Source organism: Bos mutus, chromosome 4, assembly GCF_027580195.1.
Source record: "Bos mutus isolate GX-2022 chromosome 4, NWIPB_WYAK_1.1, whole genome shotgun sequence".
In the NCBI taxonomy this organism is placed as follows: Eukaryota; Metazoa; Chordata; class Mammalia; order Artiodactyla; family Bovidae; genus Bos; species Bos mutus.
In genome coordinates, this window is record NC_091620.1 from 18,606,468 (window position 1) to 18,623,413 (window position 16,946).

Sequence of the window (16,946 nt, forward strand, 5' to 3'; positions counted from 1 at the left end):
GGAAAATAATCTGAAAAATACATATGTATGTATTAACATATACATATATAGCTGAGTTACTTTGATGTACAACTGAAACTAACACAATATTGTAAATCAACTATACATCAATTTTAAAAAGAAAAGAAATTAAAAAGACATAGAAAAGTAAACACTATCTCCAATATACTCATTTTCAAGTAATACTTAAATATCTTTGTTAAACATTAGTATGTAATTTCTTTGTTCTCAAATTCTAACCATCTAGTGTTTTAACCAATACCATTCCAAATTCTGTTTTTTCCAGGGTTGATATGTTACCCAATATAGTAATTTTTATGATGATTAAGACAACAATCATCCAAGTACACTCTCCCACAAACCTAAGCCTTAAGAGAAACTCATGCCAGAGACATAAGGAAAAGGGTGGATAATCACAGGTCTGTTCATTCCACTGGTGAATTACCCTGCAGGCACTCTGATGCCAAAGAGAACAAGACCAGTTCACAAGGGTTGGCTGAATAAGAAGAAGTCTTAATGCCAAAGTGAGATTACCCATGGTCAAATTACCACAGAATTCAAAATCTCTTGTAAATCTGCTCATTTATTTTCCTTTGGCATATAAATTGCATGCATTTGTGTGAATTGTGGTTATGTACATTAGGCACAGAATAGAGGAATAAGATTTACACATTTCAAAGCACACCACAGTAAAAAGAAATAAAATAAGTTACTTTTTACATTCAAACTCCTTCCTTCAACTTCGCCTGCTCAAATCTCACCCCAGCCCTATTCCCTTGTGTTAAGAATTTCCTCCTAACCCCTCCTCTTGCTTTCAAATGAATTGGCTCTTCCTTCCTCCTTCTAATGAGGCTACTATTCTTCATATTTTTGCATTATCCTCTTACTTGTAATGATCACTTTTGTCCTTACCACCTGCTGTCTCTCATCTTTCCTACTTATCTTCCCTGCATTGGCCTTTTCTTCCCTTTGGATCATGCTCCTAGCATACTAACCCATCTCCTTATAACCACCTGGCAGATGTTCTTTCTGGATATTTTTGTGTGTGTGTGGTGTTCGTTAACTCCAGGACCTGACCTGTCCTGGAAAGCTGTAGCTTATATATTTAGCAGGAGTGGGTCCATCACCTAATTACACACACATACACAGGCACACATGCTTCATCATGGACCCAGTGCATCTTCAGCCAATATATGATGAGCCATCAGTACATTCTAATCACACAGAGACATTAAGATAACCCACAGTTTTCCACACCTCCCTCCAGCCTATTCCAAAGGGCTAAACCACAGACCAAACAAAACAAAACTAAGAAAATATTTTAGCCATACTGGGTATACACTGATTAGCAACACACAATAATTTTATGAGCATGAAGCATTGGGTTGGCCAAAAAAGTAGGTTCAGGTTTTTCTGTAACATCTTGAGGAAAAACCCGAACGAAGTTTTTTGGCCAACCGAATATACAAGCAGTTTCAAAGCCATCTGAGGTTAGGATCTTGCTCTAAAAATTCGGCGTGCTTCTCCACATCAATGAAGTGAAATTATGTAGGCTGATGTTTCTGCTGGTCACATCAATATTTAACACCTGTTGGGAATCAAAGAAAAAGTATTGGACATCTGGTGATGGAAGTTTCCTGCAGTTGAACAAAACAGACAGAAGCCAGTGATCCACAGACACTTTCACAAGTCATTGCCTAGCTTCCAGACCACCCTCAGATTTTCAGGTGAGAAGGGTGTTTCTTAATCCCTTAGAGTACAAAAAGCATTCAGTGATACGGAAAAGATGACAAGACCCTAAACATTGAAACACACAACCACTGCAGAGAAGCAATTGCACAGATAAATTGGAGACAATGCTCTCATTTCCATTACTCGGAGCTCTCCTTTTGTTTCCCACTTCTCCTATTCCCTCATAGTGCCTTGATGATTGTCCAGAAAGAGTCGATATTTCAGCATTTTTTTCTAGGCAAATACTTTCCATAGTTTCACCACACGTGCAGCAGTCAGCTTGTGTGTCAGCAACAAACTTGGGCAAAGTCCTTTATAAGCTCTTGGTAGAGCTGGGGAAGTTGGTTGACAAGAAAACCACAAACATGAGGAAACAAATAAAAACACAAAACTGAAGGAAATCTTTTGTTTCAGGCCTTGTAATCAGAAAGGATTATGAGAGAAAAAGAGTTCTGTGCAAAGCAAGAAGCAAGCACATAAGGAAACAGCCCATTTACTGTGAGGCTCGGTACTAGGACCACTACACTGCAGTAATTCCAAGGTGCAGATTTTTCACATATTTAATATTCAAGATCTGTTCTACAATCAACAGCCTCGGAATTACTGTGAACAAGTAGCTCTCCTGACGACTGTTCGTCTGTGCGTGTGTGAACTTCATTGTTATTACTGGTATTATGAATGGACGGACTGCAAACCACTTAAAGATTATTTCAGAAACGAATATAAATCTTGACTGACAGTAAAATAAAATGCTATGATGAAAACTTGTATAAGACATATAAGTGGCTTTGGAGAAAATTTCATAGACAGCAGCGAAAGAATTTTCACAAAAAGATGTATCACCAATCCCTCTGATAATAGAGAGGAGCTACCTTAACCAATTCCATGCCACATAGCCTCCTGTTAAAATAATAAAGTAAATTTTAAAAAATAAAGTAAATTAGATGTTACCATAGAAATTTAAATTAAATATTTCATGTAAGTTATTTAATTATGAAATTCAGTATTTAATTTACTTAATTGTTAAATATTAAAGCAAATATTTAATTTAAAGTAAATTAAAATTTTACATAGAAACTTAAATCAAAGAGAATGTGTGATACAAATTGGCTAAGATATGTCTAATATCTCCTCACATTCAGAGTTTACCTCTTTTAAATTAATAATACTTTGATGCAGATGTCTCAATGTCCATGTGTCTCTACCCAACATTTTCCTCTGTAGTATCATATTAAAATGATAAAAATCTCTGTTTAAAGGAATTTTGTAAAGCTTCTGTACTTTTAAAATAGAAGTTTAAGTGAGAGGAAAGCATTGTCTCATACTTTTGTAATCTTGTTTTCTTTCTTTGTGGCACGTGAAAAAATGCAGCAACCTTTAACTGATGGGTGTCTTATAATTGATTAAAGGCAGTAGTTAAAGCTGTTTGAGAAGTAGATCAAAGACAAGTTTTCCTTAAGTTTGCAGACAGGAGGACATACATGACAGATAAGGATCCAGACCATCAATTCCAGATGGTGACAAACTCTGAACTTTCCCTTCATTTCTATGTTGTCCACCCAGACACCCTGAACACAGAGGGATTCCAGAAAGGCTTTGCAGGAGAGGGTGTTGTTGGGAATGGGAGCAGGCAGGAATTGCACTCCATAGCTCAGGGTTGGGAAATACCATTTGGACTTTGAACTGGTCACAAACCTGTGTTGTAGAGTTGTAGGAGAAGGTGGGTGTTATAACCACGCCACTTGCAGAGACGCTGACACTGGAAATGGAGTCACTGCCCACTCCCCAGACCTCAAAGTAGCCCAGTCTCAAAGGGTTTGTATTGCTGATGTAGTTGTTGAAAATTATATGACTGTGCATCATATTCTGTCAATTGGAGACAAAAGAAACCAGAGGACGGGGAAAAAAAAACAGCAAAATTTGTTCAAATTTCTTACAACCGCTTTTTAGGCACAGATGTAGAGCATGAAATAAGACAATTTAAGAGTCCCCACCTTGTGACCTTGTACAGTGAGACCATGGTTTTAGCATTCTGCCTCCTATCGCCAGCCATCACCCAACTTTGCACTGGTTAAACACCAGTAAGGTCTCTAGAGTCACCCCAACGCTAAAGAAACAAAGAATCTCGGCTAGCAGGAACCTTTATATTCCACATGTGGAGAAGTAACACAGTATGCCAATCATTCCAAGGCAACATAGGAACAAGGGCTAGAAAACATTGAAATGGTCTGCCCATCTTGCTTGGTGAATTGGACTAAGTTACTGATGAAATATGAGTGCATTTAATCACAGAAAACTTCCTGGGAGCACTTGACATCTCTATCTGAAGTCTAGAGAAAGGGTAAGATGCAAATTAGGGTTAGGACTCTTGAGAGTTTCTTGGACTGCAAGGAGATCCAACCAGTCCATCCTAAAGGAGATCAGTCCTGGATGTTCATTGGAAGGACTGATGTTGAAGCTGAAACTCTAATACTTTGGCCACCTGATGCGAAGAGCTGACTCATTTGAAAAGACTCTGATGCTGGGAAAGATTGAGGGCAGGAGGAGAAGGGGACAACAGAGGATGAGTTGGTTGGATGGCATCACTGACTCAATGGACATGAGTTTGGGTAAACTCCGGGAGTTGGTGATGGACAGGGAGGCCTGGCATGCTGCGGTTCACAGGGTCGCAAAGAGTCGGACACGATTGAGCAACTGAACTGAACTGAAGGTGCAAGTTAGTAACGTGAACAGTGAAGGAATTCTAAGTGATGATGTATATCCTACGACGTCCAGCACCCTAGTAAGCTGGCAGAACCCTACATTCACCCTTCATAGTCCCAGCCACACTCACCTGGCTGACGGAAAAGTGGGCCAGGTAATAGAGTCCTTTTTCATAGGTATCTGCAAACAAACAACAAAGTAAGCATGACCTGGAACTACACCCTAGAATTCTAACGGCTTACCTATCTTGGTTGGGAAAGTAAGGATGCTTTTTGTTCGTGATCTTTTTAAATTTTATTTTTCTTCTTTACAGACTTTCATTCTGAGAGAGATGAGTCAGAATCTGCCCCCAACCTCAGTTTACACAGACTGTCTGAAACAAGTGTATACAGATGCCTCAGTCTAGCAGAGTCCCCTCCTATAATGGCGTTTTCTAACATCATTCTTAATCCTCTTCTCTCTTTTGTGATTCCCAACTTCTTGGTAGTCACCTCGGAATTCCTAAATTTCTTCTGCTAGAGATACATATATGCACACACGTGCATGCACACCCACATCACAAACAGCAAGACTGGTGTACAACTGGTCGGTTAATCTTGAGTGGTTTTAGGCAATTTTTTAAATGCAGTCTCCAGAGAAGAGACTTTTTTGTTCTTATCCTTAATTTATGCCACAGGTCCAGGGAGAATATCTTTAAGGGTGGACTAGCCAAAGCCTTACTATTACAGGTACTTCCCCACAACACACCCTAACTCTGTGGCTTCCTCCCTCTTCCCCAGATGCTTGCCTCTTTTGGAGCTCCTTATCACTCAGTCAGAAGACATTGCCTATCCTTTAGAACTGTGCTGTCTGAGATAGCAGCCACTAGATGAATGTAGCTATTTAAATTTAAATTAATTACAATCAAATAAAATTTAAGCTTCGGTTGCTCAAATACTCTTGTCACATTCTAAGTGCTCAACAGTCACATATGCCTAATTGCTACCATGTTGGACAATCCAAATACAGATCATTTCCATTGTTATAGAAAGTTCTATTGGACATTCCTGGGCATAGAAATAACAATAGTACTTGAGACATCCTTCTGAGAATTTACTAACTCCTGTAAACTCTTAATAGAAACCGCCTCCTCCGAATAATAGCACAGCTATTGCTTTTCTTAGTGGAACACGTAATTAGGGAATTGCCTTTGAACATAAACCATATATGGAAGTATAGCTCAGTTGGCTGCAAAGAAACTTTCCCTCCAGCTCCTTATATTGCCCTTTTTCACAATGGATTAGGACAGCTAGATAATGGTGAGAGATTCTGAACTAAGCTTCACATAGATGAGGCACAAAGATCATGTATTATGAGTAACAAATGGCTATATTTTAAAATGCACAATTGTCTTAACACATAAAAGGAAATTGTAGCCCTATAAGATATCCAGGAACCTGATGTTGACATGAAGGAATTGGAAGCAGCCCTTACTCACCAATGCTTTGCCCATCATCCCAGAAGAGCCAGCCTTCAGCAGCCCCCTCATCATCCAAGGCAACCTTGAAACCTAAGAATTTCTGACGGCTGCAGTGAGGTAGGAAAAAGACATTGGGTAAAAACAAAGCCATAGCCACAAACCAAGCATTTTCGTAAAAACAAAAAGGAAGTGCTGCAAGATATAAAGACTGGATACTAGGACCCTGGAGACTTGGGATCTAGCTCTAGTTCTGACTCCGTAGCTCGACAATTTCATGTCAGGAATGAATGAATGAATCAAGTGGAATTTTAAGGCTCTATAAGCTCACAGGAGTTCTACAACGTCTACAAAGAACTACAAGCAAATGCACTGGTTTCCTTTCTTTCCCCACTGTGAGGAAAGCCTAATGTTTCAGTCTTTCTTCCTTCACGACCTTATCTTCACATGTACAGGGAGTTCTGCTTACATATGTCCTAAGTTCTTCAGTTTTTAACTGAATTTTTGAAATCAAATAAATAGAGCTTCAAGGATTTTAATTTGACATCAGATAGACATGGATTTTAGTCTCTGTTCAACTACTTACTAACTCTGTGACTCTAAGTTAATCATTTAACCTTCTGAAGCTTCTCTTTGCTCATCTGCAAAATGGGGACGATAACAGTACTAATACCAAGGGCTTAGTTTTCCTTTTGTTAGGAAAAATAGAAAATCTCTAAATAGAAGTCTCCATATTAGTACAGTTCTAGGCACAGAGCAAGTATTCACCTGATGTCAGCTATTATCAATTATTATATGGGTCTAGAATATATAGGTTATACATTAGGCCTAGAATTTTTAAACCTTGCATGTAAGGAATCTCATCCTCAGTTTCCATCTGGCTTACACAAGTTTTTAGCAATAATATTCTTAGCAAAGAGACAATTATGATCCAGATGGTCTTTTAAGGTTTTTTTGATGTGGACCATTTTTAAAGTCTTTATTGAATTTGTCACAGTATTCCTTCTGTTTCACATTTTGGTTTTTTGACCACGAGGTATGTGAGATCCTAGCTGCCTCACCAGGGATCAAACCCGAACCCTCTGCATTGGAAGGTAAAATCAAATCACTGGATCACCAAGGAAGTCCCTGGTGGTGGTGGTGGTTTAGTTGCTGAACCACCTAGACTCTCACAATACCATGGACTGTAGCATGCCAGGCTCCTGGGTAGTCTTTTAAAACTAGCATGAACCGTGGTTGCTCCTATTTGACTTTCATTTCAAATGTCACTATTTAAACCTAACACCTCACCCACTTAGATCTCAAATAGCTGTTAATTAAGAATTGTTTGAAGAGTACAAAATCCAAAAAAAAGGCTAAAATCCACACAAGCAAGCAAGCAAACAAAAATGTTTACTATTGGGTTAGCCAAAAAGTTCATTCAAATTTTTCCATACCATCTTACAGAAAAACCCAAATGAACTTTTTTGGCCAGCCCCGTAAAAGTGCTTTTGGGCCTGAGGGTACAGTTTACAGATTGGGGGCTTCACCAGGCTCTGAGTTAACAGGCATGGAAAGGAGAAATCTGGGGCCCTTGTTCACCTTAAGTGGGTGTTCTGTGCAGGCTCTTGCCAGGGCAGGACATAGCCCCCACGGACATGAAGATTAATGTGGTCAAGAGGTGCCGGCAAGGACTTCCACTCACCCCGGGACTGAATGTCCACACCCTGTGGGCGAGAAGAAGGTCAGGGATGATAAGGGAACGCCTCTGTCTGGACAATGATCTACAAGCCATCTTGTCACGCTCGGGACCTGCTGCCATCTGGCATCGGTTATCACGCTTTTCCCAGGCTCACCACCTGCTGTGTGGGCTCCAGGCTGCCAGGACATCAGGTCAGGATCCCAACCATAGCTGCCTCTCACCCTAGCCTCACTCCACATCCTGTTTCTGCCTCCAGCAGCACTGCCAGAGGAGGCTGAGCAATCCTTTTATTTTATTCGGCTCCTGACTCACTCCCCACAAAGACATGTCCAGACCTTCCCTTTGCTTGGTCCCCACTCTGCTTCCATCTCCCTCCACTGCCCCATGCCCTGCTCCCACCAACTTCACTAACACCTTTGACTCCTACTTGACAGAAATCATTAAAGTGAATGGACCTGCTTCACAAATCCTTATCTTTAAGTCACTGTATCTTCCTTTATGTTTCACATCTTGATCTTGCCCCATATGTGACAGGGAGAAGTGGCTCTCACCCCAAGCCATGAACCTCAATTATTTCCTAACATGTTCTCAAGCTGGAGCCCAGCTTCTCATATTCAGCACTATGGACATTCTGGGCCAGCTAACTCTATTGTGGGGGCTGTTTTGTGCTTTCTGGATGTTGACCAATGTCCATCCCCCAGAGGCCAGCAGCCTCTCCCCCACCTTCCACCACATTGTGACAACCAAAAATATCCCCGGGCTTGGCCAGTGTCCCCTGGCAGGCCAGTCCTCCCATCTGAGAATCACCACTTTAGGGGCAAGGAGCAAAGCTACCATTTCTTCACTTTTGTTCCCTGATGTTCATTCTATACAGATTTGATCTGTATCACATTCCCCGGGTCAGACTCTGTTTCAAGGGCGGCCTCAGGACTCCAGAGTCTACAGAACTTAATACAAATTCCAGCCCATATCTCTGGGCTTCTTCAATTTCCTCACTGATATGAGAAAAGTGAATTATATGTTCTCTAATGACAATTTATTCCAATATCTTATGAATACTGGACTGATGATTCTACCTTCAAGTGAAACTTGATGCATGTAAAACTGTCAAAGTTATCTTCTTATCAAATTCTTTATTTCTTCTGATTTTTTTTTCATTCTACCACACATTGTGGCTACATAGGATATGATACCTTCTCATGATTTCCTTTCTAGTACCTGATGAGTCACAAGCTTGTTTACTTTCCTTTAAATCATTTCTGACTGGGCTCGCCTAAAAAGTGCCTGTTAAAATATCCATAAAGACATGACTCTAAGGTCAAATCTTAAAGCAGCACTATTAAAATAAGAATAGACAACGTAACATGACTTTGTACAGGAGAATTCTCACCAACCGTGTAATCACTGAATATGACTGAAAAGCACTGTTTTTAAAATCCAGTATATAGTCTACACTGTAAACAAACAAAATGGCCACAAGCGAAGTAGATAAAAACTGATTCACACACACTGTATGCTCTTAGTCTTAACTAAAATAGGTAATCAATAAGACAAGTCAGAATAGTTCCATGCTTCTCCCTGTCCCAATAGTCTACAAATGGTAATGTATGATAGAAAGGAAAGAGGGGTGGATAGAAGCCAATATCATGGCATGTGCAGTCACATAGGCACGACCAAGACAGGCAAAAACTCTGCGAAGAGCTATCAAATGCTGATTCAGCAGCTTGTTTAGAGAATCCGAGAGTCCGAGTAGATGAAGGTCAGCTTTGGCAGAAGTGCACCAGCCTGTCCTGCCTCAAGATACCTGCCCCTTCATCAAACAGGTGGGGCCTGAAGATCAAGAGTAAGCACACCATGTTGCTTTTGCAGTCAGATGAGCCCAGAAGGGACAGTGGAGGATGAGAGTCCACAACTACCAAGGCAGCAATGAGGAAGAGTCATGACCTCCCGGAAGTGGGAGCCACCAGATAGGGAGCTAGGAGTCTTACATTCTTCGCCCACCCTTCACGCAAGCAATTGCTCATTCCCAGTTCCACTGGACAAGCAGCAGAGAAAATGCACAAAAATGGGAGTTCTCAAAACAAGTGGGGCTTTCTTATTTTTTCTTTTCCTGCTTTCCATCTCTTTGCCTGTCTGTTCTACTTTCTGGGTAATTTCCTAGATTGTACCTTATAATTTCCTTTTAAGCAAAATTCCTGCATCATGCCTTTAATTTGCAAGGATTGCTTTGTGAGTAAGTCTTGTTTAAAGTATGCTTTCTTATTTTAGGCATATCTTCTCATCTTTCTGAGGAAACAAATTTTCTAGTTAACTTATTAATAACATATGTACAGAAAATTATACAAATAACAAGTACACAGCTCAATAAAATTTTACCAAGTGAACACACCCATGAAACCACCACTTAGATCGATGACTATTACCAGCATCTCAAATGGCTCTCTCCTCCCCTCTCATAATAAGCACCACACCAAAGGCAGCAACTTTTCTGATTTTTATCATTTTTGCCTGGTTTTGAACTTGTATTTCATAAATGGAATCATACACTCTTTACTGGTTTGTATCTGGCCATTTGTGCTCAAGGTTATGTTTGTGATATTTATTATCTTTATTTGTGTAGCAACACTTTATTAGTGTTTAGTTTTAAAAATAGAATACAATCCACTTATCCATTTTACTGTTGATGGACATTTGGCTTATTTCCAGTTTGTTGCTCTTTTACAAATCTTGCTGCTATGAAACCTTCTTGGACTTTTTTGGTAAAATATATACACTCTAGGAATAAATCTGTAACATTATCATTTCTTCCCAGACCTACATTAACATATACATAGCTATATAATTAATTGGTATATATTAATTATATAATTGATTTATAATAAATAGTGATATATATGACATATTAAATAACATATAATTATATATGGTTACTAATATATAATTATATAATGAAGTAGGTATTAATTATACAGTTAGCATATAATAGATAGTGATATGCTATCTGTTACTTCAAGTTTGTTTTTATTTTCTGAATTGACAATATTATTTTAATGTAATCTGGGAGAATATAAAAAAATAACAGTAAAAAGCATTTCTGAAAAAGGATGATGACATATTGATCTGTCATATTATACCTATTTACAAAACCCTAAAAAATCTACCAAAAAGAAAAAAAGAATTAAACTCTGACTTCTCTGTATCCCAGCAAAGGGTCCCTGCTGGAACCTTCTGTGAAAGACTCTGCTTCCCCAGCTGAGTCTCTGGGGTTCAGACTAGCCCAGAAAAGTTGTATGATGGAGAAGGTTGTGTTCCTTCCCCATTTCTAAATGCAGTTACGTTACACCAGCTCGCAGGAGTCAGGCCTTATACTCTATGAACCTTTTACACACGCCAAGGACCTTGCTTACCTTAGAAAGTACATTCAACAACGCTTTGGGCATCTCTACTATAGAAGGAGGTATGTAAAAAGACAGAGAGGAAAAGGCTCCTAATACTTATGAACTTCCAGTCTAACAGGGAGGATATAAACAAAAACCATAGTTTCCAGCACAACTTCAAGCATTTTTCTAGTGTCTGCCATTACACAGCACTGTGAAAAGTGGTGGTGTAAGGAAAGAGACAAACTAGCAAAGAACACCCACAAAAAGCCAGGTACGGCAGGAGACGCCTTCATGCATTTCACAGCAACTCTGTGAGCAAAGTGGCCTTTCCACACCTGGAGGTGAGAAAGCTGAGTCCACAAGGGTAAAACTGACTCGTTCAAGAGCACACAGGTGGGTACCGAGCCAGAATTTGACCTGAGGTCTGTCAGTCTGAAGACTGAGTGCTACCATTTCCCCAGGTTCTATAGAGGCAATCAGAAAAACTTACCGTGTAGTAATCATACCAGCGGGCTCTAGGGAAATATGCAGTGACATCTCTGGCGTTCTAAAATTAAACAAAAATAAGGTGTGAGTGCAGTAGGCTCAGCTACGGAGGGCAGAGCAACCCATTTGCATAGGAGAGGAGCCAAAACAACAGTAATGGCCTTGGACCCACAGACCTCTCCTCTCTAGAGGTCACTGGTGTTGGGAATGGCTTCCTTCCCTGCCCTCTTCTCAAACTGGGAGATTTGCCTAACCAAAAGTGGTGGCTTCTGTAAAACCCTTTGGGATCCGGAACTTACAGAGGAAAAAAAAATCATCATTTGCCTATAGGCTTATCCCATATCCTCTTCAAAGAGACAAACTGAGGTTGGGTCTAGAGCAGAAAAAAACAAGAAAAAGAAAAATTGCACATTTATGGACATCAATACTTCAGAAATTATGATTAGTGCTATAAGTGTTGGAGAAAATCCATTTAACTGATATTTTCATCAGAAGCATAATCATTGATAAAAGAAGTAAAGAAATGGCTGCCTAAGGACCTCTTTTGGAGGAAGGGAAGGGAAGGGCTGGCCAGTGATGACATTATACACATTGCTGCAAAATCTTCTTCTGAAAAGTTTTGCTTTAACAGTGACAGAGGGTAGGAAGGATTTCTTTGTATTAACAGTACTGCCCCCACCTGACTCCTACTCATTTCAATTAAAGAAGAAACAATTATATCTTCAAGTATAACAGAGGGTTTTTTCCTTCTCGACTGTTCAAGGAATCAGAACTTGATATGCTGATTTTAAAGATGAGGAAGCTGAAGATTGGAACATCTAAGTGAAGGACTTCAGTTCAGAGGGAGAAGAAGAGACAAAGGCAGATGAAGAATAAGAAAGCACCTCTCAGGACCCCAATCCGATGAGGCCTCTGCTCCTTAACTAGTCTCTGGCCTCACAGTTGGGATCCCCTATTCATCAGAGGCCTCCATACTCACAGCCTCCAGGACAGGGCTGACCAGGAAGGCTGGGCCCAGCAGGAACTGACTGTCTACATCCCAGGTCACCCGGTCTGACACAAACCTGGGGAGGGAAACCAAGGTATCACAGTTAGGACCCCCTCTACAGGAGGCCAGGTCAAGGCCTTGAAGAAACTCCTCAAATTCATACCTAAGTTGGAAATGCAGCTGCATTCTATGCCATCTTTATTCTTTCCCTAGATCTACCTTAATCAGATACATATTCACTTTCTACATGTCATGTTCTTCAAACCCAGAAATGGTTGGGTTTAGACATGTCCTCTGCTATCAGTATGTCCAACTTCTTAAACTTCAGTGCAAGCATGGCCTTCATTCCTCAGATATCCCCCTGGAATGCCTTCTTTTATGATGTGAGCTACTACAAATGCCCAAATTAGAAAGAAATTATTCTATGTTGCATTGTCTATCATGTTGAATTTTTTAAAATATTCAGTAGCCTTTTATCACAGAGTGAAGGTGTGACTGACACCATGCTTAGAAGAGTTATAATGTATGGTCTGTGCCTAGAGAGCTTTTGGGAAAGACAGTCATGTCTTTAATTTGGAAGAATTCTGCAACAGCTACTATATAGATGGAAATTATCACAGTCATTGGGATCCTGGCTGGACACTCACTCATGGAGGAGAGGCCGCACGACGGTGCTGCCCTCTGTGCTGGCCTTGTGCATCAGGGTGTAGATATACGGCAACAGGGTGTATCTGGTCTCCAGGACACTCTTGGAGATTGTCACAAAGGTAGAATTCCAGGACACGGGGTCTTGCCTCTAAGGAGAAAAAAAAGAGAGTTCGGTGCTTAGGGGAGCTAGGGGACTTAAAGAGGTCGCTGCACGGTTAGTCCAAAGGAAGATCACACACAGCTAAACCAACAATGACTACAGACGAGGCTCAGCGAATATGTTTAATAGACTGAAGGAAATCACTGAAGCCTTCCCAGGACAGTTGAAAAACTTTCTCATAAGAAATTGGGCTGGGGGCGGGAGGTACATATCTGGTACAATGTCCAAACCAAAAGAATAATCTGAAGAACACTGAGGAATATGATTCACTGAAACATGAAGATTCTTTCATCTGTTGGCTATTTGTATATCTTTTTTTCGGAAACCTGTCTTTTCTGTTCCTCTGCCCATTTTCAATTCAGATTGCAGGATGGACAGAGATGGATTGTCAAAGTATAAAAACTTCTTGTTAGAAGTTAAATATTTCTGGTGATTAGATGTGCAGCATGGTGCCTATAACTAATGACTGTTGTTCAATTGCTAAGTCATGTCTAATTCTTTGAGACCCCATGGACTGCCACACGCCAGACTTCCCTGTCCTCTTCCCTGTCCTTCACTATCTCCCAGAGTTTGCTCAATACTTAGTTTTATTACAGTTAACAATACTATATAATAAGGGCTTCCCTGGTAACTTAGTGGTCAAAGAATTAGCCTGCCATTGCAGGAGACATGGGGTCAGTCCCTGGGTCAGGAAGATCCCCTGCAGGAGGAAATGGCAACCCACTCCAGTATTCTTGCCTGGGAAATCTCACAAAGGAGCCTGGCGGGCTACAGTCCATGCAGTCACAGAGTCAGACATTACTTAGTGACTAAACAACAACAACACTGTATTATAAACTTGAAAGTTGCTAAGAGTATAGATGTTAAATGTTCTCATCACAAAAAAAAAGAATGGTAATTATGTGAAGTGACTGAGGCGTTAACTGACCCTACTGTGGTAATAATTTCATAATATGTTTCAAGTTTTTTTTTAAAGGAACATAAGGGTTTAATGGTTTATAAGATGTCCTTGGGGAATATAAACAACATTGTGTGCTATGTCTGACTCTTTGCGACCCTGTGGACTATAGCTTGCCAAGCTCCTCTGTCCGTGGAATTTTCTAGGCGAGATACTGGAGTGAGTTGCCATTTCCTTCTCCAGGGGAGCTTCCCGACCCAGGAATTGAACCTTCATCTCTTGTATCTCGTGCATTGGCAGGCAGAGGCTTTACCACTGCACCAGCTGGGAAGCCTATACATTGCTTGTAGTTCAAATGGGATTTTATGTTCCTGGTGAACTTTTGAGCTCTGAGCTCAATGTCCTACCCTGGTCCCAATGGTATTGTGATTCCTTGCGAAGGGGTAGAAGGCCCCTAGTTGCATCCAGCGAGCACACATTTCATATTCAGCGTCTTGAAAGAATCCACAAATATCTGCTCCTGTCTGAAACAAGATAGAATAAAATGGGCCAGTTAATGATTTCTGAAAGATGTCACCATCTACATCGTGATTAGGAGTGATCCCAAGGACACCACAGGGACTTCCCTGGTGGTCCAGTGGTTAGAGTCCCCCTTGCAATGCAGGTGACAAGGGTTCAATCCCTGCTCGGGGAACTAAGATCCCACAAGCCACGGAATAACCAAGCCCACGTGCCGCAAAACTACTGCATCGGTGTGCTGCAATGAGAGATCCCACATGCCGCAACTAAGACCCGAGGCAGCCAAATAAATAAATAAAAGCTTTTTTTCTAAAAAGAACAGAAAAGGACACTTACGTAGGATATACCAAAGAGACTAAACTCCATCATGCCTGCAAGAGAACCATGGCTGGGTCAGACGAGACACTCATGACCTGCCTCCTCCTCCCTCCCCAGAGAATCCTTGATGCAAGATCCTGACTCCTCTCCCGCCAGCAGCCCACACACCAATGATTGACTTCTTCAGCTGGTCCCATGCAGCCGTGTTGTCACCCAGCCAGTGTCCTCCCCAGCGGCCAGAAGAGGGGAAAGTGGAGCGAGTGATGACGATCCCTCGCTGTCCCGTCACCTCCTGCACAGCTCTGCTCAGAGGGGGACAAGGGCGTGACTTAGCGCAGAGCAGGGGAGGAAAGCCCCAGAGCTCCTGAGCCTACGGCTCAAGGACAAAGCATCTCATGTGTCCCAGAAGAGAACATGGAAAACCGGGTCATGAGGTCCTGACTGACTGATTCCAGGTGATGGAGATCATATTAAAACTTGTGCCTTTATACGGTATTTACAATGTTTTATAAAAACTACAGAACATAATAGACTCACTGGATCACCTAAAAATAATAGCTAGTCACTGAATCTCACTATCTATTTACTCAATACTCAGTTTAATATACTAGGGAAAGAAGAAGGTGAATTCCTGTATAAGGTTTTCCTTAGGATAATTCTTATTAAGCATGGACTGAGCACACAAAATGAGGCAGGGATAATCCAGTAGAACACCAGTTGGCTAGCCAACAGGAATGACAAAATAAATAAATAAATAAATCCCAATAGAGATGAGTCACTTCTGAAGTCAAGGAAAGAGATACCCAGTCCTCTGTGTTCCCTTCTAATAGCTAAAGTTATTATAGCATCGTCCACACCCTGTGATGATTGCCTGTGTTTCCATGTGTGTTTCCTCCATGAGGACTATTAGCCTTTCACCAGCACGACCAGCTCTTATTTAAATCTGTCCTCCTCACTAGGATCACAGGCTGTGATCCTAGGATCACAGGCTCCATGCTCATGAGTGTTTAATGCTGGGTTGGCAAAAGTGTCCATTGGGGTTTTTCTATACCATGTTACAGAAAAACCCAAATTTTAAGGCCAACCCAATAAGTGAGAATTGCTATAGAGCTATAATTAAAATCTACCCAACTCTTGATGCGAAGAAACCGACTTCATTGGAAGAACCTGAAGAACCGACTTATTGGAAAAGACCCTGATGCTGGGAAAGATGGAAGGCGGGAGGAGAAGGGGACAACAGAGGATGAGATGGTTGGATGGTATCACTGATGCGATGGACATGAGTTTGAGTAAACTCCAGGAGCTGGTGATGGACAGGGAAGCCTGGTGTGGTGCAGTCCACGGGGTCGCAAAGAGTCGGACACAACTGAGCGACTGAACTGACTGACTGAACTCTTGGAGGAGGGAATGAAAGGAGGAGCTTCCCCAGTCCCAGGCTGTCCCCTCAGGCTGTCCCACCGGAGAAGGGCATGACGACTCACTCGTATGTGGGTCTGGTCTGGGCCCACCCGTAGAGGCTGTGCACGTCGTAGTGGCGCACCGGTGAGCCGTCAGGCAGGACCTGCTGGCTCTCCATGCACAGGGTCTTGCTGCTCAGGCCCCGGTCCCTGGACTCCAGATCTGAGGAGAAAGATCTAGCAATGTGACATTGACCCCTGCCTGATCCTGTTTAGCCTTGACCTCGCTTCATGGGATTGAAGCAAGGCAGTGTCTGACTCTTAAGGCTAAGCTGACCTCTGCATGGGTCCCTCTTCTCCCCAGCGTCCTGGAAATGTGCCTGGCTCTTAGTTACAGTGGCATCTGCAGGTGTGGTCAGCACCCAGGACCCCAGAGGAGAAAGCAGCGGTGTGCAGAGGACACAGTTGTCAAACATGGACAGGCTCCAACCGAGCTTCTGGCATGTACATTATTTCATATAATTCTTATCATGATTCTTTGAAGAAGATATCATGATCCTCCTTTTACAGTTTAAAAAACT

At 41.5% G+C, this 16,946-nt stretch overlaps 1 protein-coding gene across 1 annotated transcript in view; it reads right to left on the minus strand.

Annotated features, from left to right (window-relative positions):
- Positions 1 to 360: 360 nt before the first annotated feature.
- The window catches only part of MGAM (maltase-glucoamylase), an 87,092-nt gene continuing 70,506 nt past the window's right edge, over positions 361 to 16,946 (minus strand). Inside the window, exons 36-47 of the mRNA XM_070368769.1 lie at positions 16,450 to 16,588; positions 15,137 to 15,270; positions 14,987 to 15,021; positions 14,539 to 14,655; positions 13,073 to 13,221; positions 12,417 to 12,501; positions 11,442 to 11,498; positions 7,472 to 7,596; positions 5,912 to 6,000; positions 4,565 to 4,614; positions 3,427 to 3,597; positions 361 to 1,588 (exon numbers count right to left, since the gene is read on the minus strand). Of these exons, the coding sequence (XP_070224870.1) occupies positions 1,505 to 1,588; positions 3,427 to 3,597; positions 4,565 to 4,614; positions 5,912 to 6,000; positions 7,472 to 7,596; positions 11,442 to 11,498; positions 12,417 to 12,501; positions 13,073 to 13,221; positions 14,539 to 14,655; positions 14,987 to 15,021; positions 15,137 to 15,270; positions 16,450 to 16,588 (1,235 nt within the window). The 3' untranslated portion in view covers positions 361 to 1,504. The remainder of the gene's footprint in view (positions 1,589 to 3,426; positions 3,598 to 4,564; positions 4,615 to 5,911; positions 6,001 to 7,471; positions 7,597 to 11,441; positions 11,499 to 12,416; positions 12,502 to 13,072; positions 13,222 to 14,538; positions 14,656 to 14,986; positions 15,022 to 15,136; positions 15,271 to 16,449; positions 16,589 to 16,946) is intronic.